Source organism: Canis lupus, chromosome 9 (assembly GCF_048164855.1).
Source record: "Canis lupus baileyi chromosome 9, mCanLup2.hap1, whole genome shotgun sequence".
Taxonomy (NCBI): Eukaryota; Metazoa; Chordata; class Mammalia; order Carnivora; family Canidae; genus Canis; species Canis lupus.
Genome location: NC_132846.1, coordinates 52,413,520 through 52,436,280, shown reverse-complemented (window position 1 = coordinate 52,436,280; position 22,761 = coordinate 52,413,520). Strand labels below are relative to the sequence as shown.

At 41.8% G+C, this 22,761-nt stretch overlaps 1 protein-coding gene across 19 annotated transcripts in view; it reads right to left on the bottom strand.

Moving 5' to 3' along the window:
- NRXN3 (neurexin 3) overlaps positions 1 to 22,761 on the bottom strand; it is a 1,529,630-nt gene that overhangs the window by 1,403,970 nt on the left and 102,899 nt on the right. For all 19 annotated transcript variants that reach the window (XM_072839524.1, XM_072839530.1, XM_072839517.1 and 16 more), the window contains exon 4: positions 9,212 to 9,241. In XM_072839524.1, coding sequence (XP_072695625.1) covers positions 9,212 to 9,241 — 30 coding nt within the window. The remainder of the gene's footprint in view (positions 1 to 9,211; positions 9,242 to 22,761) is intronic.

Genomic DNA, 22,761 nt, shown 5'->3' with positions numbered 1-22,761 from the left:
TTGAACTGAATTATTACCTGACAGTTTCCCTTTAAAATAAATTAATAAAATTAATTTTAAAACTCCAGATACATAATTAAGTTGAAAACTGAATTTATTTAAAACTTTTGGAGGAGAGGTAACTGTGACATCTGAAAGCTACTTTCAAACTGCTATGGACTGTCACCAGCGTGTCAGAGGCCGGGCCCGTATTTGCGTGGTCAGCCCTGTGTACTCAGCACCTGGCACCTGGCCCAGCACATCATTGGCTGTCTGTCAGTATTTGTTGAATGGTGAATAAACATCGCTTTTCTACTGTTAGAGCAGACAATATGCTAAATTCAGATGCACAGCCTCCCAGACTGTATTCTCTTCAGTACACTACAAATGGAACCTGTGAGAAAACATTCAACCGTTATACACCTATTACTATGTATTTGGAGAAATTGTACCTCTACCCAGATACACCACACTGCCTTGCACTCCTGAGAAATAGACCATGACTTATACAAGCCCAAGCACACAAGGCAATGCACTTGCTTGTTCTCTTATTAAATATTTTTTCATGATGCTACCCTTCTAAATTCTCTTTATAAGTGAAATGTGTCATAAGGATATTACAATTTAATTCAAAAGATCCTTTACCTATAGGTGCTATCAAAGTTTATATGTGTCCACCTAGAGAGCTACAGTTGAAAATTATACATCCTCTAAGATTAACCAACTTGGTTTGATAAAAATCTATGCAAGTAGAGGACTATTCATTTTCAAGGAGAAAGTGTTTTATGATATATAATACACATATAAAATCTATGCATAATTGATTAATCCAAATTGATAATTGAGAAGGAAATAAGCATGTTGCTTAGAAATCTGAGAAATATTTTCCTTTATGTCGTCAATTGGAATTTAATTGAAATATCTCATTGACCCATCATACAGTTTACTAATAAATCTATTCACATTAACATTTTTTAAAAACTCCAAAAAACAACTGTTCTAAAAAAAAGTCATCACTGTCCAATGAAAATTTCTAAATAAGGAAACTGAAAAAAAAAAAAAACTTCATATTTTTAAAGCACCACTTCAAAGACATCAATGTCAAAAACAGAGAGTTGCTAAAATCAGGCAATTTTACTTTTATGTTGAAAATAAATCTATTTTCCCCCACAGACTTTCAAAATGTTAGAAGGAAAAAAAAAAAACATAGAAAACAGGCTTCTTTAAAAAAATAAAGTGATTTTATTCATTGTCAAGGGGACAAATCAGTGGTGGATGAGAAACAGATGAGGCAAGAGATGGAAATGTAGTATTGCCCCTATTTTATTATAATTAGATATTTATAGAGCACAGATGAGTTTATTTTCATAATTAGTAGCTGGCATTGCATTTACTAATTTGCATAAACAGTTGGCTATCAAAACAGTAACTACTTTGCAGGGTTCTCTGGTCCTAGCAGGACAAGAGAGGGCTCAACTCCTCAAATAAGCTTTCTTAATGTTATTACCAGCAAAATACAATCTACATGAAATCACGTTCAAGTTCATATAGCTTGATTATCTCTTTCCAGATTGGCCAATATTGATTAGTTCAGCACTGGCAGGCGAATGATCAAATCTACATGGGGAAAAATGTGTAAATAAATTGGAATAGGTCTCTAAATTCTGACAGATTAAAGTACCTTAGGGTCAACATTATCTAGTTCAGCAATAAAGGGTCCTGTGAAGCAAAAGGAAAAGAAATTAAATGCCTCCCAGCTGACCTTATTATTTAAAACTCATGCCAGTACTTGGCTAACATTACAGTCTGTTACCTCTCTTCCTGGTCAGTCTCAGCATTCACCATACCCTCCCCAAGAATGCCTACCCTATTTTACAAAACCAACTTCACCCAACACATGGATCGGGCTCCCTGGCAGTAGTGCCAAGGGTAGGAAAGATTCCCATGCCCGGACCTCTGCTACAGGCAAGGAGGAATTTAATCAACCATGCTGCCAATGACTACTTCCCACTATTAACATTCAGCAAGAAATCTTGGAGGAATATCTTACTCCTTCTTCCTCAAGCCAAAGGTCAAAAGTTTGTGGCCTACAGGCCAAATCATTTGGGGTGTGTATGTGTGTTCATATCTCCATACATAAAGCAAAAGTTGTGATGAGCTGACATTTTTATAAAATGCACTTCTAACTTTTCTTGAGGATCGGGTGACACTGGGCATGCATTTTTCAGGGTAGCAATCAGCTGCAGCAGAGTAGAGTTTGCTGCCCTTGACAGGAACCAGTTTGCATTGCTCCCCACCACTCTATTGTTGGTCTTACATCAGGATTTTTCTTACACGAGAGCTGCTCCTTGATGATACCTATCAGGCCCCTGTTGACATTTGAGTCTGCAACACCTACCCTAAGTTCAGTTTCAGGAAAAGTATTTGGTGACCTAACCCAGAATAGGCAATCCCTAAGTCAGTAAGAAAAGGAGGATAGAAGCTAAAACACAACACTTAAACAAAGTCTGTCAAAATCAGGTCAAAAAAACTAACCAAGACAGGTTGCTGAGTACCTTCTCTGGTCAGTCACATCTAGGGAATTAAATTTGCTTTTGTCTCAGTTGCAGCCCAAAGGCACCCTGAATGTGCTGATTATGATTATAGCATATACATTATACGTATACATATACATATACACATATATCATGCTCAGTCTTGTAGATTTAACTTCATAATTCTTTCCATCATGGGTCTACTGCTTTGCTGGTCAGCTTTAAATAATGACAAGGTCTGAGGCTTTCTTTTCTTTGACAATCTCCTAAGAATAAATCCAGAGACCTTTCCTGCTTTTAGTCTAATGTAATTTGTGACCATTTCCTTCTGTTACTTGTACACAAAGGGCCAAGAGAAGGCCTGGGTGAGGAGAGAACTGGAACCAGAATATTTGGCTTCACCCTATCCCCCACTGGGACTTCTTTGCTCAGTTGGTTGGAGTAATGAAGCTAGTGATGAGGGGCACAGGTTGGTGTGCAACTCTGGACCAAATACTGAGCTAAGTACAGTGTAGGTGACAGAAATGGCCAAGACACAGCCTCTGTCCTTTAGGGAAAAGCTGCCTGAAACACATGAGTAAATCTGATTCAAGGCAGTTTGGCACAGGTACTCTGTAACAGAAGCACAAAGTCTGGCACACCTAGGAGGCTTGGCTTTAAAGGATAAGGGGAGGAAGGGTGTTCCAAGGACACTCAAGAAAGAGGACAGAGCTTGGGCCAAAGACCAAAGGCAGGAAACCATAATGTGAATTCAGGCAGAGTGAGTTGTTGACTTCAGGAGACAGGGGGCTGGAAGGGGTGATCATGTAGAGTGGAAAATATTGTAGAAAATAAAGCTGGGAAGGCACATTGATAATTATACAATGAGAATCCTTCAAAAGCTTTTGAACAGATGAGCTACATGATCCGATTTAATTTGAATTTTGCTTTATTTTCACTTTTAGGAAAATGACTGACAGAAAGATAAGAAGGATTAGAGATTTTGAGTCCCTTCCACATGCAACCTACAATGCTAGACACATCTGGACATTAACAAATGAATATGTTTGTCTTCCATATACTTGCCATCTTGTAGAGCAGAGTGGCCCAATTCCCAAATAACTCCAATATAAAATTTTAGAGAGATACATGAAGTGCAAGCTCATCTCTGAATGGAGCACTCAAAGATAGCATCAACTAGGAAATAAAATCTACGTGTGATTTCAGTGGGCAGAACAAAGGAGAGGGGGAGCAGTTACAGGGGAGAGAAACAGAATAAGTAAAGCTAGGAGACAAAGAAAGGTCCAGGAAGGTTATTCGGTATCCTAACTGGCAGCAATTTTGTGTCTAAGATTAATAGGAGAGAAGGCTAAAGGAAAAGAAGCCCATATCAAGGAGGACTTGTTAAGTGAGATAACTAATCCTGCACTCCATTTGGTGGACAGCAGAGCTTAAGCAGTTCTCAGTTACTGGACAGACTGGAAGAGAATAGAGGTGGGAGGACTTAGGCTAGGGTAGTAATCTAATAAGGGTTAAGTGGGAACTGAACTAGGGTGTTAACAGTAGAAATGCAAGAGACATCCCAGAAGAGAATCTCAACAAGATCTCTCAACTGATCACCCAGGACAGGAGACAGAAAAGTTCAGGAAAGATAGAAAACTATTCCTGGTTTTCAAGTCTGGGCGATGAGGAGCATAGGGACACCATGAACAAAAACAGGAATGTCAAAAAAGGAAGCTGGATTGTGGCCAGCTGATATGAAGGTTGACTAGACATACTAAGGTCATAGTAGTGGAATATTTATATGGATATTTATATGCTACAGAGAATGCTAAGTGGAAGCCTGGAAGCTGAGATAGGTCAGTGCCAGGGAAATAGTTGGGAGGCACATACGTTTAAGGCATCCTTGGATCCAAGATGGAGTATGAGTAGAGGTTAGGGGTCAGATCCTGAGTTTCATTTCCACTTAATAGCCAACTGACTTAAGCAATTTAGCTCTCTGAGCCTTGCTCTACTTATGCATAAAGCAACAGTAACATCATCACGTACCTCATAAAACAAGCGTGAGCATTAAGTGCAATAAGGCATATAAAGCACATGGCACAACTGCTGGTATACAGGACATGCCCAGTGGTAGCAGCAGTAGCCAGAGAGAGAAAATAAGATACCATGTGCAAAAGCTAAAAAGATCTTGTAGGACGGTTTAGGGGATTAGGGAAAGAAAAAGAGAGATTTGAAGGGATGGGAAGGGAGGAAGACAAGAAGACTGATTCTCATGTATTCTCATAGAAGCCAGTGGGAGGAGGGGCAGAGGACACAATGCCACATGCTTCAGAAGGGCTGAGTCCTGGGGAAGGATTGGTGGCTTTGCTTCTGAGGACATCACTGGCAGCCTCTGGTTGAATAAAGTAGAGAAGTGGAAGGGGCATACATAAATGTATGCTTCCACTCATCCTTCCTCCTTCTCTTCTCCCTTTCTCACCTCCTTTCAAAAGGCTCTAAGCTTATAAGGGGGTAAGGGTTCCCCATGACAAATTTCTGAGAATGAGCCTGCCTGTGATTAGTGTAAAAAGAATAGTCAATCAGCCGACTCCAAAGTAGAAAGGACCAAACTACTTCCAAGGTAACCATACATAATTTTAAAAATCTAGAAAAGCATAACACTCAAAAGAGAGATGGGCCTGTTCACAGACTAGAGTTGAATCAGCATGTTCAATAACCTGTCAGCCCCTGCCTTCTTCAACATTCTCATGCCAGAATTCATATTTCCTATTCCTGTTATTTGCCAGTCTTTGTAGTGAGCAGCAGCACACAGCTCCACAGAGATAGGGCTGGAGAGTTAGGAGGGAAGAGAGGAGAACCAGATGCAGATACATATTTATAATTTATCAATTAACCTCTCCCTTCACTGCTGCACAGCTAATCCAATTTGAGCTGGTGAGCCAGGTTCTTGGGTGCAGTTTTGACGGAAACGGAGGAGTGAGCTGTGCTCTCCCCAAAGGTGTGAAGCTGAAAGCCCCGTCAGAGCACTAGAGCAAGCCCACCCGCTCAGCACCTCTCCTTTTCCCTGCCTGCCTGGCAAAAGGTTGACTTCAGAAGTGAAAATCCAGTGTTACTTCTCTCCATGTTCTCCTTCCGATGTAATAATGCATTGTCATTCCCGTGTTCTTCGACAGCCCCAGTCCCACCCTTCTCAGCTCATCACCCCAAAACAGAACATTTCTACTCCCCAAAATGGAGGAAACCCAGAAGATAAAACAGCAATGCACAAATATTCCCCCCAAATTTCACATTAAAGTTCAAGCAATTCACCAATCCTCTCCCCTTTCTTATTATCCTTCCTTCACAGATGTTGCCCCCAATTCCAGTCGTCCTCAAATAATAGCAGCAACAGTACACCATGTCACATCTCCCCTGTTCCTTCAATACATTTACTGGGAGAGAATCTTAGACTATCCCATGTTTAAGTAAAATAGTTCTGCATAATTACTTTCAGAGTCCCCTATTCCTGCTAGAAATAGCGTGCCATAATGGGCGAGTCCCATCCTGGATTTAGAGGGAGGCAGGCCAACTCAGAATGATCCCCAACCACCGAACATGAAGTGCACTGAAGGGAAATGATACCATTGGCTTTTTATTTATTTATTTTTGTAGTTGTTGTTAAAAGCACTCAGTTATAATCTGGACTGTATTCATCAGAATCGACAATTCCCCTTGGACACATGAATATTTCAGAAGGCAGATTGATAGTTATAATGAGAAAAATAAAATCATCTCTACCTTTACTTCTACCTACAGAAATGAAGTAGAAGGTCCAATTAAGTAGAGGAAGCATGGTGTCCACCATGGAGGCGGTGAGAGAGAGAGAGAGAAAGAGAGAGAGCAGGGAGAGTAAAACATCAGCACACTGCGGACACACAAAGAAATGTAACATACATAACAAAAATCCACAACAGCAAAGGCAACAGCACTAAAGTATCTTGAGAAAGCAGCACTGAACAAATGCACAATGTGAAGCCTAAACAAGCCAAAACAGCTTCACCAGCTGCCTTTTTTCACCAGCTTCGTATTTAAGCTTTTCCCATTAGTTTCCACCCAGGCCCATCCTTAGAAACATGACAAAGTCTGCATGCAAAAGCACTGCACAGCCACATGTATGTGAAACTGCACACACTTAACCAGTGTAAAATTGGTTTGGGAAAGTCTCAAAGAAGCCAAGTTCCCTGGTATTTTCCCAATGTTAGCATGAGTCATTAGGACCAAGAGTGTCACATACATGTATAGGTGGTATACAAACAACACAGGTAAGTATTTCTGGACACATTTTCAAGGATCAAAAACCAATTCTGGAGATTCAGTGGGAACCAGACAGAAATCTTTCTTTCATGTTGAAGGAATAGGGGAAGGAAAGCATTATAGGTGGGAACCAGAGTTGGTGCTTTAGGCAATCATCACAGGGCAAGAACAGAGAAGGGAGAGGGAAGTGCAGGAAAACATGAGAGGAAGGGAATGCAGTCAAAGGACCTTCTTAAAAATAGATTAAACTGCAAGTTGAGACTTAAAAACTTAGAGGCACTGACCACCCAGAAGAATTCTGCAACCTTTTTTGAAAACCTCTCTAAAGGGGAATTCATGGTATTTGTAGCTGTCATTCCTTCATTGCTTAAAGACTCTGTTTCTAGAAAGTACTTGCTAACCCCCAAGCGTGTGTACCTGGGTGTGTGTGAATCCTCTACTCATCACTTCAATGCTGGGGGCCCAAAAGAAGCTGAAGAGGGGGTGGGAGAGAGGGGGAGGTATACAATACAGATTCTCCACTTGTTCTTCATACCGATATTGGGACTCAGCCCTCCAAAATACCTGAGTTGTACCTCTGAAGGATCTTAGATATCTAAATCAAGATTAAGGAATTCCCACCAGTGTATCCCATCTACCTAGTCTTTATCCTATCACAGCAGCCACATGATGCCCTCGTGCCCCCAAGCCACTGCAGAAGCTAGGAGGATCCCTAAAGAACAAAGGGGAGCACGAGGTGAAAAAGGAAAGAAGGGAGTCTGTCATCAGGACTCCAAGTATCTGCTTTTTCTGGTGGAAACTGGCTATCAGAGCCAGGCTACCAAATTCTAGCAATTCAGAGAGCCTGGGTCATCCTGCTTTGCTTTGGCAAAAATATGCTTAACTTTCTCAAACTCCCAGACACCAGGCTGATGTCAAGAACATCCTCTAGTCATACTCACTTCATAGTTACCTGCTATTGGCAGATAACTTCCCTCACTTTCAGACAAGAATAACGAGGTTTCATCCCAGTCTCTTCCAGCTCTAACACTGGCAAACTCACCTGACCTCTTGCCTCCAGCTCTGTTCTTTGACTCTTACGCTATAGTAGACCATATCTTCGCTGAAAGTCAAGAGTTCACATTGTGGATCTTGGCTCAGGTCTGGAGGACGCAATTCAACTGGGAAGGTGTGCTTCCTCCTTATACTGTCTTATCAAGTCAGGATCCCCTCAACTGCCCACCTCCACAGCTCCCTGGACTTCATAAGCAAACTTTTCTCAGCCCTGGGTGGTTTCTTAATCTGAGCATACTCCCCTTTATGGCAACACCATCTGACAGGTCCAATGAAAAGGGAAAAGAGGGAAAAGGGAAGGGGAAGGCCCTTCAGGATTGTCCTACCCTCCTCAAAAGATCAAGAAAAGCCAGAAAACAGAGAAGGACCCCTCCTTGCCCTTTACTTTGGTCCTCCAAAAGAGGCACCAAAGTCCCTTGCATTTTTAGAAAAGAAACAGACAAGAGAAATTAAAGTACAGTCTTTGGGTGTCAGGGCAAGGCAGGTAGACCAATCTTGCAATCATCCCAAGGCTCAGAAGAAACACAATAGTAGCAATTGAACAGTGAAGGAAAAGACAATTTTAAGTAGGCTCAGTTCTCGAATCCTGATTTAGGCTGATGATGTGGAAAATTTTTATTTAGGAGAAAAAGGCTTCATTCACAGCCCACCCTGTGCTTAGCTGAGCTGAATTTCCTGCACAGCTCATTCCCTGCATATTTGAATATTTTAGGTTGCAGATGCTGAATTTACAGATCTTTATATGCAGTTTTCTTCAGGGTGTATAATGAGTTAGAATCCTGCCATGAAGACATTAGCATGTTCTTTCGGTGTTTTTTTTGCTTTTATATAAAACTGAAAACAGTTAAACCCCCAAGGGCTTCCTTTGACCATGTGTGGCTCAAAGTCATTACAATGGGCAGTGGGATGGAGGGGAAGACAAAAAGGAAACCTTTACTCAGAGTGAAATTCAGGGAGAAGTCCAGCTCCTCTCCCCTCAGCCACAGGGCCCCAGCATGGGGCCTGGGGAGGAGCAGGAGGAAGTTAACCGCTCTGTTGCTCTGAAATTAGCTTCATTCACCCCCATTATCGACGCCGTCATGCCTTGTTTCATGCTTCTCTCTTGGAGGCAGCCCGGCAGGGCCAGCGCCCTGAATGACAAATGGTGGTGCAGAATGGACAAGCCAAGGGGATGATGGGGACAGGAAACCAAGATGCATTGGTTAAGGTACCCCCCACCACAGGGTGGCCCCTGCTGCCAGCCTGGCCCACAGCAGGAGGGACAGGCAGCAAAATGGCCTGCCAGCAACAATGAGGCGCTGAGCGACCAGCCAGAGGCACAAAGGCAAGCGGTTCAGGCAGCTGCCGTGCCACAAGCACAAAGCACCTACCTTGTTCACTCATCATGAGGTGGGAGAGGCCTTGAGGAAGGAAAAGATGGGAAGCAGGGGGAAGAAGGGAAGGGTAAGAGAAAAAGAAAGAAGACAAAGTTAAAATTCCAACGCAATGCAATTGGCTTGTACTGATCAAGTGGAAGGAGGAGTGGCAGGGCATTCACACACACTCAGGAGCATGCACCCAGTGCTGAGAAGCCAGCCTCCTGCTGCCCGGCAGCACCACGGCCCTCAGGTTTCAGGATGGCCTTTTGTTTGCTGAACTGCTCCAGGCCTCATCATGAGAGTCTTCCTCTTACCATACTGTTCCGTGTGATGCTTAGGATTTGAAACAAATCTATTAAAAATTAGGTCCCTTGGGAAGGAGACTCAAGAGGCCAGGCCTAGCACATTTCCTTCTTTTTTTAAATGGCTTTTTACAGTAATACATGGTCACTGTAGCAACTTTGGAAAATTCACAAAAGAAAAATCTGTGGTAATCTCACCATCCAGAGGTTACTGCCCAATTTTATTTTCTAGATACTGTATTCTTTTCTACAAAAATGGAATCATGCTGAACATACTAAATGAGTTCCTACTTGCAAGAGTTGCTCAGACAACCTGAAACTACTTCCCCTCTCACTTTGTCTTAGCCCAGTGACTACCACCCCTGCCCTCCACTATTTCCCCACCACTATCTTGTCTAAGAAGGTCTCTCGCCATGGATCAGGGACGTAGAGACGAGCACTGAATGGGTTAAAGGAGGTACACAAGGTCCCAGTGAACAAATAGCACAACCTCTGGCTAGGTGCTTAAGGAAGTCAAGCAAGGCAATTAGGAGCTCATTACTTCAAGGAAAACATAAGCTCCAATAAATCTATTAAAAGAAAAGATTTCCAACCAGTAACCAATGGTACCAGTTTGCTCTTCCTTTGCTTTTGTTATTACTGGAGATATTTGACAAACCCCAGGTCACCCCAGAGAACCTTTACCCAGAGTGAAATTTAGGGATATACAGGATTAATAAAGTAGAAAAGTCTCTGAAGTATAGAAATCCCCAAATGTTTTTCAAGATTACTAGAGATTTAGAAAAGTAATCAGAGGCAAAATATGGGTCAAGTAACTGACTTTTAAAAAGATCAGTGATATATTAAATACATAGATATATGTGCCATAAATGTCATGGAATCTAGTTTTTAAACAAATTTCATTAAACTATAATCACATTTTAAATGCACATTTCTGGCTTTCATTTCTCGAGGCCTAGCATTAATACTCACGGAGGAATGGAATCATGCCAGAGTAAGTCGTTCGCATGATTTGTTTCATTTAAAAAATAATTTTTGGTCTTTTTTTGTGAAGAGATAATAGGGAGACAGAACAAAGGGCTCTACCTTTGGCAAAGAGAAACCACGGTAGAAGTCACTATTCCTAAAATGCCTAATATTTCCGGACCAAGCCATAGCCTTCAGCATCCAGATCAAGAGCACTAAAAGGGAAAGTCTGGGGCAGGCAAGTGGGATACATGGAAAGGTAACTAATTCACAGGAGGATCATAAGAATTAAGAACTGAGAAGAAGATCCAAGGAGTTACCTAAAAGAAGGAGTTAAAATGAAAAGAAAATAATACTATTATATATTTGCAAGTTGCTAAGAAAGTACAGCTCAAATGTTCTCACCACAAGAAATAAATGGTGATTATATGATGGGATGGAGGTGGTAGCTAATGCTATGGTGGTAATCATTCTGTAGTGTTTAAATGTATGAAATCAACATCTTGTACACCTTAAACTTAACACAATGTTACACATCAATTCTACCTCAATACAGCTGGGGGGAATGTTTAAAATTTTTCTTTCAAATTTAAAAATGAAAGGACAAACATTTCACACTTACAATTAAAGATGTTTAACAGCTCAGAGAAGAAGCAGAAGAGAAATGGTAGGGCCTTTTCTTTTTTTGACTCAAATAGATATTTCAAAAAATGCACTGAATGAAGAGTAAACAGGACAATTGGTTTAAGGGGTATCCAAAGCCCTGAAGAAGATCTTACAATTGGGCTCCATCTATGTGTTACGTGTGTTTCTTTAAAGTACTGTCTCCCAGTGTACTTCACTGACCACCTACATCAATCATCTGGGAATGCCTGTTAACAGTGAAGATCCTTGGCCCCAACCCAAGGAATCTAATAAATTAGAATCTTGGGGAGGAGTTTGGGGAAAGATTTGAATTTCAAACAAGCTCCCCAAGTGATTCCCATGCTCACTAGAATTTGAGTGGCATATAAATCAAATTTTGGTAAATTAAATTGTATGATAAATGCACTAAGAGGAATTGGATATTTAATGGAACCCTGCAGTGGATCCTTTTGTAGAAGAAAGAATCCTTTTAAAATGCAAATAACCCACCACCTGTGTTTTTTAAATTCAAATATGTACTTATCAGGCTTTATTAAGCTACATATGTAGTCGCAGTATTGCAACTCAAATAAAATGTTCATATTCTTCAACTTCCGAAAATCTTAAATAGAAATATTAGACCAAGAATGCAGATCCAGGATCCTGATGTTAAAACTGGTTTTGCAGGCAATGAATCAAAATGGACAAGAAACAGGATGGTAGAAGGGAGAAGCTGTAACCATAATTTGGTTTAAGTTTTGCTTTTGGAGAAGGAAATTTTATTCCACTTTTAAGAGCTTTTACATCAGTATCTTCTCTTATACAAATCTATCCTCAAAGCTTACAGAATTAAGAACTGGAACTCAACAATTTCAGAGTGTCCAGGGCTAATCTGAAATTGTTTCTGTCCCTTTCTATTCCCAGACACTTCTACCTGCTGTTAAAAATCTCAGGCCCTCCCCTCCAAACAAATGGAAGAACCAACAATCAACCAACCAAGTGATTCAAGTACCTGCTATATGCAAAGACTGGGTTAGGTAGTGGAGAGACAGACAAGTATGGTAGATGGTCATTAACCTCTAGGCATTTAGAGTGTAACTGGGAAGATGTTATGTGTTTATATATACACAAACATGCAGATGATATATATTATTGGTACCTGACAGTGAAGTATAGGGGTTAAGACCAAGGACTTCAGAGCCAGATTTGAATCTTAACCTTTCTTACTTTCTAGCTTGTGACCCTAATGAAGTTGCTAAACATTTCTGCACCTTAATTTCCCTATCTGCAAAATTTGAATAACAATAATGCCAAATTCATAGGTTGTTCTGCTGATTAAATAAGTGAATATATATAAAACTGGGCCTGCACATGGTAAAGACTTTATAAGGATTATTACTGTTATTTTTACTAATCTATAAAAACATACTGATGTGTGAGGCAACACCTAACACAATACTGACACACAGTTGGTGCTCAGTATGTGTTTGGTGATCGAATGTGGAATGTATGAATGGATCATTACTACATGTCAAATGATGAATTCAGACAATAAAGAACACAGGACTGTGAGGTGCGCCCTACATGTACAGAAAAGGTTTTTGGAGGAAAGTGAGATTTGAAATAAATCTTGGAAGATGATTTAGGATTGGAGAGATGGAGGACACTCCAGGTAACACCACCAACTCCCAGGATTACAGAGTGAATCCGTAAGGACTTTCCTACTCAACTTTTCAGAAGCACCTATGACACTGCCAAGCACATACTAGGCATGTAATACATGCTATTCAAAATAATAACGAACACATATAAACCGTTCATATAAGGAAGAAATGGAAGGTGATCTTAAGGATGAGAGTAGTAATCATTGTATTAAGGCCCTGAATTTCAAGGCTAAGGAAAATGGACTTGCTCTTACAGCTGGTGGGACACAGTGAGGGTTCATGGGCAGGGGAATGACCCAGGGAAAATGATGTTGAGGAAAATTGCTTTGGCAATGGTGCAGACAGGATAGATGAGAAGGAAAAGGGACAGAGGCAAAAAGATCAGTCACAGGCAGAGGGCCTAGATTAGAATTGTGGTGGTGGGGAGGAAAAGGAAAGAGAGGATCCAACAGGCTTTGGATGACCGATGAGATGCTTTAGGGGAGGAGTGGATAGGAGGCTGAGTAAACACTGTCAGAAAGGTGGGGTGGGAGACGAATGGGGGTTGAGAGTAATGATGAATTCTGTTTTAGGCATGATGAGTTGAGGAAACAAAAATCACTCAAGCAAAAATGTCTAAGATGCATTTTAAAATGTAAGACTAATGTCTGTGAGAACGTCAGGACAAATATCAGGATGTATTACCACCCCTTCATGGAAGAGAGGGTCTATGCCCAGGTAAGTCAATGAATCTTCCAAAAAAGGAGCTAGAGCACTGAGTCTTAACTGGAAGAGATGGGAGAGGTATTAAGGTATCTTGGAAGTTCTTCCCCGCCCCCCCGATCATATTCAACATTAAAATAACATTTTACATTCAAAAAAGAAAAAGGAACTATATGGCTTTCAAATATAGATACAGAAAATAATGCTTAAAAAATCTTAACTGAGAAGGATATAATTAGTAAGGGAAAAAAAGGAATCTATACTGCATGTGTGTTATCTGTGTGGTTGATGAGGAAGGGGGAAAAATGAAGATTGGCCTTCTCATCAACCTCAGAAACAGAGGGTCAGCCACAGCACCCCCAAGCTACACAGCCAGCCCTGGGACTAGCACCTGGCTGGATGTGGAGTTTGGCATTTATTCGGGGTATGATATTCAAGAGAAGACACAATCTGGAACAGGGGCTCATAGAAGCAAAAGGGACAACATTGTTCACAACAGTCTCACCATGGGCTCTGGATTTGAATAGATCCTCAACTAAGACTCAAAAGCCAGATCCATAAAAGTTCACCTAGTGGAGGGTAGGGAACAGGAGATGGGCTTGGATTAACCTTTGACAAACAGGATATTGAGAATTGCCAACACCAAATTCCTATGGAAGGAACTACAATGCCTTTGAAATATATATATATTCATAAAAAAGTTGAAAGCAACTGAAGTGTCTGCTAGCTGGATGTCACACCCTGACAGAGTACTATGCTGCCCTAGCTTGATCCAGGGACCATTCTGGACCCCAACATACATACATCTGATATGTATACCCTTCCCCTCACTCTTTCTAGTGCTATATTCTACCCTCCTTGTACCTATCTATCCTGTGCACAAGTTCTCAGAGTAGATACAAGAACAAGAAGAGGAAAAGATCACCAGTAGGTAAGACATACAAAACTGAAACTGCCTTAGAACAGACTGCAAATCATATGCAAATTATATGCAAAATATACGTATGGCCCTCTAAACTCTGCTACATCCTTTGGGAAAATCCCCATGGAGATAGTAGCTTTTGCAGTTTGGGAGAATGGAAATCGCTATGAAAGCAAAGTCATTTGTAAGCGGCTGTGGCCATCATGAAGCCTGTCATGAGAATGACTGATACAGAGTAAAGAACCATTTACTGAAACAGGCAAGAGGAAGATGCAGTGTTCAGGAACCAGGCCAGAAGTTGAAGGCCTTCATAATTTAAGCTAATACTGTCTCCCCCCTCAAACCTATAATATCCCACCTACCTCAGATGGTTTTCAATCCATCCTACCTCTCTTTATTTTGCCTGAGTAACTGGGAAAAGTATTTCAAGGGAAGAAGAAAGTTGTTCGTTGGGGTTAAAAAAAAAAAAAGATTCAGAAAAAAAAAAAAAGCAAGTTATCTCTGCCAAGACTTTTCTTTCATTCACTTTCAGGGTAACTTTTATCCCAGGATAAAATCCACATACATCATCTCTTTTTCCATACTGAAGAAGAGAAATTAAATGTCACTAATTGCTACAAGTGCCAAGTGCTAACGCTGAATTCTTATGAAGCTACAAGGACTTTTTAAAAGAGTAATTACATAAAATCAGAAGGTAACAGAAACATTCATCGATGTTTCTGGAGGAACTAAGGATATAGTGAAGGTGGTAAGGGGTGGGGCCGGATGAAGGGAAGCCACAAGTGACCATGACTCTAAGGTAACTGAGAATTTGGAAAAGAGAGAAGGAGAAAGAAGAAATACACATTACCATTTTAAGCATTAGAGGAAATTTGGTGAACTTGGAAAAAAGAATTGTGACAGCAGTTAATATTTGTTGACTGTTTACTGCAGACATTGTGTGGCTACGTGTCATCTCACTATGGGAAACGCATTGCTATGATTTTGATTTTACAGGTAAGGAAACCAAGGCTTAGAGCCAAAGTCACACTAATTAGTAAGGGGTGAAGTGAGGATTCTAAGCCAGCAGATGGACTCTCCAGGCTGTGACGGTAACCAAAACACAAGCTACCCTGCCTTGTTCAATTCTGGTGGAGAAAGGAGGAAATATGTTGAAGAGTATTCAGCAGCAGAAAATAGTGCCTGGATACTAATTCAACTTCATTTATGACTTTGGCCCAACAAGATATAAAGAGCACTGCAGGAAGCCCTTTTAAAAGGCTACCATCTCCCTTTCCCCAAGCCCCACACCGAGATTCTATTAAAACATGAAGCTTTTCCTTTCCAGGGCATTTCTTAGGGTTATTAAACCACCGCCCCTCATTAAAATGCAAATCTGAACATAAGACATGCTCCGGCTCCCCAGCCATGACACTGTCCTGCATGTGAGATCTTCAGAAAGCCAAACTAAATCTTCCTTCAAAGATAGGAGCAACACAGGGACTTGTGAATAAAGGAAGGATAGAGACATGAAGTCACAGGTTGAGGAAGTCTGCCACTGTGGGAAGGAGAAAGGACTTAGGAGACAGGGTAGGACAGGGGGGAGGAATATTTAAAGAGAAAAGGTGGATCTGAAAGAAGTCTCCACCTATTTTCATAACTGTGATGGAGACCAGTCCTTCCCTGGGCAATTCCCTGACCTTCATCGTGGACTCCAGTGTCCTTGTATCTATCAGGGGTTTGATAGTCACTTTCAACAGAGCCTAGGCCTAGTCAACATTTTGATCAGTGACCTGGCTAAAAGTACTTACTGGCATGTGTCTGGATATTCTGATGAACTAAAGCTGAAAAGAATAGCTAATTTGTTAGATATCAAAATCAAGGTCCAAAAGGTTCTGAACAGGCAAAGTGAGACTTAATCTTAACGGACAAATGTAAATTCTAACCCTTAAGCACAACCCCCCACTTTTCCCCAAAACCAAAAGATGACAGTAGTCCTACATCTTCTCATCACTGAATATACCAAACCTAGGGTTTTGGTTCAGAGAATGGTGCCATACGCTAGGAGGGACATTAATAAGGTAGAATGTGCCCCAAAGAGGAGAATCAGAGTGGTCAGGGGGTCCTAAAGCATGTCACATGTAGAATGGCTGCCAGAACTGCTATATATAGCCCAAACAGGAGAAAGCTAGAAAAGGACATGAGAACTCCCTTCAAGTATTTTTAAAGTTGAGCATGGAAGATAAGAGAGTAAGCACATTTGGCCAGATCAGAAGGTCAATTAATAGGGAAAGCCTCACTTGCCAGAAATGCCATAGAAGAGTCAGAGTGGGGTTTTTGGAGATAATTACCCAAAATCCATTCTAAAACAAAGGTACTTTATGAACTAAGGCCAAGGAACTATTGGGTTGAGTCATACAAAACTGATAATTGACTGCTTTTGACCTACAAAAATGACTATTTTAAATGGTTCAAACTAATACTCTGAGAGCACGACCCAGAATCAAGAAGGTAGAGACTAAACGAAGCTTCATTCAATCACCTAACAGCAGTCATGAGCTGACACATGGGACAATTACCTACTTACATATATGTTTTTGGCTTTTCTATGAGCCTTGAACAGTAATGGGGATGAACTGAATAGTTGGACTAATGACAAAGACAGCCTGTGGCTAATTCTCCAAGGCAGATCCCTACCAAGATCCCAGCTTCTGGGTTTGCCCTTTTATGGTGCCACCATGTGCCATTCTCACTGCTAAGCCCTTTGTAGGATATAACTGTACTAGCCCACTCACTGTTCGCCTCTAGATCAGCTTTGTTCTTACAGCCTGGTGGCTGGACTGAACAGAAAATATTTCTTCCAGTGTCACCCATGAATCACCAATAGCTTCTGTATGGTATAACCATGGGGTAGAGGAAAGAATGCAGCACCTTCCCAATCTATTCCACCTCTTCTGGGGGGAAGGTGGTTTGGAGTTTCCTCATGCATAAACATGATAGAAAGAAGAAAAATTGAGGTAGTCATGCTTATTACCCTAAGGGTTAAAGGATCAGTAACTGTGGCTTAGAAAAGACTCTTCCCAAAGGAGAAGTTCTTACACTCCAACTGTCATGAACTTTTCTAAAATTGTTCTTTATTCATAAATGACATGAAGCTGGAAAGGACAGCTGGTGTGCTAGATGAAAGAACCTTACCCTAAGAGATCATGGTGTGCTAGATTTTAAAAATCCAGGGCTGAATTGAACAAAATCAAAGAATGATCCCAACTAAGTCAAATAAGCATAGCACAGAAAAGGGAGAGAAATGGTTTAGCAGCAGTGTACACAAAAGAGTAAAGATTCTCAGTGACTAAGTTCAACTTAATGCTATAATTATTTAAAAAAAAAAAAACAAGCAAAGGTATTTGTGCCACCATTAATAGATGTAGAAAGTCTAGGAAAAGGGAGCAGCGGGATCCCTCTATAATGAAGTGGTTGGGACATGTCCAAAATACCATTTGTGGTGTGGGCATGTTTCTTTGGAAAGGATAAAAAAAAAAGTCATTTTTCAGAAAACAATGACCTGGATGAAAGAATTTAAAACCCTTATATGAGAATGCCCAAGGAAACTGGAGATGGTTTAGCCTTTAGAAAAAGAAAGTCCTTAAAGACAAAGAGGTCCATCTTCAAACATTGGGAGTGTAATTAGATCTATTCTGTGCGTCTCCAAAGGCTGGAAGCAATACAGGTGGTAAAAGCTAGAGTGACTCAGAATAAGGAAGGCTTTGGAACACTCAGTGCTCTTAGAATGGGATGGAATAGTGAAAGGAGCAATGAGCTGCTCATCACCATAGGGGTCCAAGCCAAGTCTGAATGAACTCTTATAGAAGAGATTCAAAAATAAGGTGCACGGAGAGCCTCGACAACATTTTGGGTCCTTTCCATCCCTGAAGTGCTGTTTCTAACAACAAAGTTTTATGAGCACATACATTGTGGCAGGTAACGGGGATGCAGGCATGGGTAAATCTCTGCTCTCAAAAGGAGAAACCTCATGTCCTTCAAAAGCCCACAGTGGCCAGTGAAGGGGCTTGTGGGGGACAATACACTGCTGACTATAATGTATTATGATAATGGCTCTATAAATCCCATTACCTAAGGTGCCACTGGAGCTCAATGGGGGAATCATTCATTTCACTCTCTCTTCCACCTGCCCCCCCTCAACTTCCTGCCCTCCTTTAATGTTTATAAAGTAGAAAATAGTGATTAATAATGGAGCTTTAAGTCCCTTTACCTTCTAGATCACTTTCTTTAAAATAGTGGTTCTCTAACTTTGGTCATATCAGAATCACCTGGGGGAAATGTCTTACTTTAATGAGCCTGGATCTCCTTTATTAGTTCTCCAGGTAATTTTGATGCTTACTAAACTTTACAAACCACTGCTCTAAATCATCCAAAACCTGAATTCAAATCCCAACTCTACCTCTTTCTAGCCATGGGATTTTGAGCAAGTTAACTCTTCCATGCCTCCTTCCTGTAAAGTACCTTCTCAGGATTACTGTGACAATCACCTGCAACCATGTATGAACAGCACTTAGCACAATTCATCGAACACAGAAAGGGCTTGAAAATATGTAGTCATTATTATGTATTCAGAAGACTGGTATATCTGGGCTTTCTCTGTGCCCCACCTCTCATCTCTTGCCAATACCAGTTTTTATTCAGAAGACTGGTCATTATTCAGAGGACTGGTCATTATTCAGAAGACTGGTATATCTAGGCCTTCTTTCTACTCCACCTCCCATCTCTTGCCAATGCGTTTTCCAACAAATTGGCAGCAGTAGTAGACCACCTGCTCAGTGCAGCCTCAGAAGCTTCCCTCCAAGGTCATAGTCAACTAGGTTGCCCCACAGGGGACCCATTGTCCTCAACTCTCAGCTGTATTCCATCTCCCAACTCCTTCTGAGGCCTCACCCCACAAATTGATGAGTTTATTAAGTAAGAAAGGTCCTTACCACACCTTGCTAGGTAGATCTACAGACTGGGAGGGTCTCCAAGGCTGCCATAAACAAGCTGTGTGACTTAACTGAGTTACATGAAAGTTCTCTGTCCTCAGTTTCCCCACATGTACAAGGAGGGAATTGGTCTAGAAGAGTTTCTCTGTGAACTCACCAATGGCATTTTGAGGATACGAATCTTTGGGTGAGACTCTCCCACACATTACAATGCATTTAGCATGAATTGCTTCTTCTTAATGCCACCAATGCCAGTTTGTCACTGGAGCAATAAATACACACCACACATGTTTGGTGGGATCAGTGATGGGGACAGTACTATCCCATCAAAACTAGTTCTAATGATGTTTTCTAATTCTGACCTTGCCCTCCAGAACTGAGAAACAAACTGGGACCATAACCAGCACCCCAGTGGTTCTGCCTTGCCAGGATAGTAAAGGACATGATTTTAAAATCCTCTAAAAAAAAGGCATCAAGATCCCGTGGTCTACCTCCTTGAGTTAGCTATAGCTGGGGGCAGGCTGGGAAGCAGCTCCGTACTTACACTTATTCATCAAGAAGCGCTACAGCAGCCAAGGGGGTCTTCCCAGGCTCCAGTGGGCAACTGGCTAGAAGCTGATCATTGTTAGCCCAGCCAAGGGCCGCCTTCCAATCCAATTACACACAGCCATGGTGGATTACTTACTGCCTACATCCTCCACTGACCCAAGCCCAAGATGGGCACTGAATAAAATTCAATTACCTTCTATCTCAGGGTGAGCCCCTATACAAAAAGCAGACTTTCCTTCAGAGAAGTAATAAGAAAAACTAAGAGCTGAGTCCCAAGCATTATTTATTCATTGAGCCAGTTTTATTCTATTCCTATAATATATTGGCACCATTCTAGGCCCAGAGCACAGAAAGAGTGAACAAGAGTGTACTTTTGTGAAGTGACATTCTGATGGAACTCCCCATGAGTCATCTCCAGGGCCAGACATACCAGGGTTTGCATCCTGCTCTGCCACTTTTTACTGGGTGGAATTATGAGCTAACATCCTTGAGCCTCAATTTGTTCGTGGGTGAAATGGGTCTAATATCGTTATTAATATCTACCTTCTGATGATGTCAAAAGAATTAAATGATGCATGCAAAAACAGTACTTTAACACCTGGCTCAAAATACAAGTTCAAACAATGTCAGATGTTTTCCTTAATAAATAAGGGAGAAAAGCAAATGCCCAAAAGAATAGCAAAGAAAAGACAAAATATGTTATGGTTACCACTGGAGATAGGAGCTGTAAGTCTTCGGTATAGGAGAAGGCATCTTCCTGATTGCTGTTCTCCGAGGTATCTCAGTCGGAGGCCTAATCATAGATCCCCAGAATGAAAGAAGTCTGAGAGGCCACCTAAGTCAATCCCTTCATATTAAAGAAAAGAAGCCTAAGGCTGTGAGAGGTTTCATGACTTACCCACGGCCACACAACCCCCAGAGAAAGTAGCAGAGCCAGAAGGAGGAAGAATGACAGAGGAGAAATCCCAGATATGTGTTTCAATCCTGGTACCTACCATACCTGCTTCTGACCCTGGCAAAAGGATATAACATCTTAGAACTGCAGGTTCTTCATCCACAATGGATGCCTGGGACCTCTGTAAATATGGGTCACCTTGCACCCCATACCCCTGGTGGGATTCCTTGGCCTTACTTCACAGCAGTATTGGCCAGGATCTGAGGGACCTCTTTACTGAAGGCATAATGATCAGGACAGATGGGAGAGAATGTGTGACAAGGGGAGCACAGCAGATGTCTTTTGAGGAGCTCTCCACCACAGTATTGGGAGCATGCCTCGGAAGTGTGGGAGACCAAGACAGGCAAAAGAATGTCTTGTTTTAAACTTCTCTGAGGCCACCTTCATATGTGAAGTGAAAATGCATGGAAAAGATCAAATGAGCTAACTTATAATACTAGCTAATTTATGCATGGCTTACTATATGCCAGGCACTGTTCTGAAGACTTCACTTAATCTTCACAAGAGCCCCGTGAGGTAGGTACTTACTGTCACCATTTTACAGATGAGGAAAGTAGGGCCACAAAGGCAAGGTAACTTAAACAGGTCATACTGTTCCTACTGGGAGAAAGCCAGGATGTCAACCCAGGCATCTGGGTTCTAAGTCTGTGCTCTAACCCAAGGGTGGCAAACTTCTCCTGTAAATGTCCATATGGTAAGTCTTCCCAGGCTTTGCACGCCGCACGGTCTCTGCTACAGCTACTCCACCTCACCTTCGCAAAGCAGGCAGAGACAGAGCAGAAACAAATAAGCATGCCTGTGTTCTGGTAAAACTTTATGAACACTGAAATTGAGATTTCATAAGATGTGTGCATCACAAATTATTCTTTTGACTGCTTTCAACTATTTATAATGTGAAAAGCTAACTGTAGCTGAAAGGCCGTATGAAGGCTGGCAGTGGGCTGGAGTTAGCCCTGAGCAGTAGTTAATGGAACCCTGTGCTGTCCTGAGCTGCCCTGCCTTACAGTATGTAAACTCTTAAATGGAAAGTGCTGGAACAGTGATGGTCACAAACTCACTGGTCAGAAAGTGTTCATTCCCTTTCCCTTCCCTCATCCCATTTCCCCTCCCAGCTCCTGTCAACCCAGAAAATGGACATGTTGTGCTGTGCCCAGCAGAAGAGACAAGGAATGGGGCATTCATGTGGTAGAATGCATCTTCCTCAGTAGACACGGCCCTGGTGGCCCCCAAGAGGAGGAGAAGCTAGACACTCTAGGTCAGTGTGTCTCAAGCGTTAATGTGTATACACCCGAACATCTTAGTAAAAAAGTAGATTTTGACTCAGCAGGTCTGGGGTGAGGCCTGAGATTCTGCTTTTCCAACAAGCTCCTGTGTGAGGCCAGTGTCACAGTTCTGGGGGCTCTCCTCCAAGGAGTAACTTCTAGGGCAAACCCTTTGTGTCCATCAAACAAGTCAGACACAATAGTGCTGTATCCCGACTTCGGGTTCAGAGCAGCATCCCTCAGACTGGACTCCCTGGAGACAGGGCAGGGCTCAGGATAAATAATCAGGTCCCCTCTTCAAGGACAGCCCTGAGATGACTCAAACTGAAGGAGAGGACACGGAGGGCAGAGATCAAGAGCGGGCTGAGGGAGGCTCCAGCAAAGGCCATCAGTTGCTTTGGGCAACAGCACGCTGAGGCCTCCTCTGGGCCTTGGCAGACAGCAGCCCCTCCTCCTGTGCCTGCCAAGGCTCTGATGGACCTAAGCAAGAGGCCTATTTCCTCATCGGGCCTCTGAATAACTAGGGCACTTCCACAAGGTCACAGTTATTCATTTAAATTCTAGCTCTAATCAGCAGGCAGAGCCTGAGAAATTATCCCTTCTGAAGAGAGAGACTGTCATTGGAGCACCATAAACAGCCCGTCAT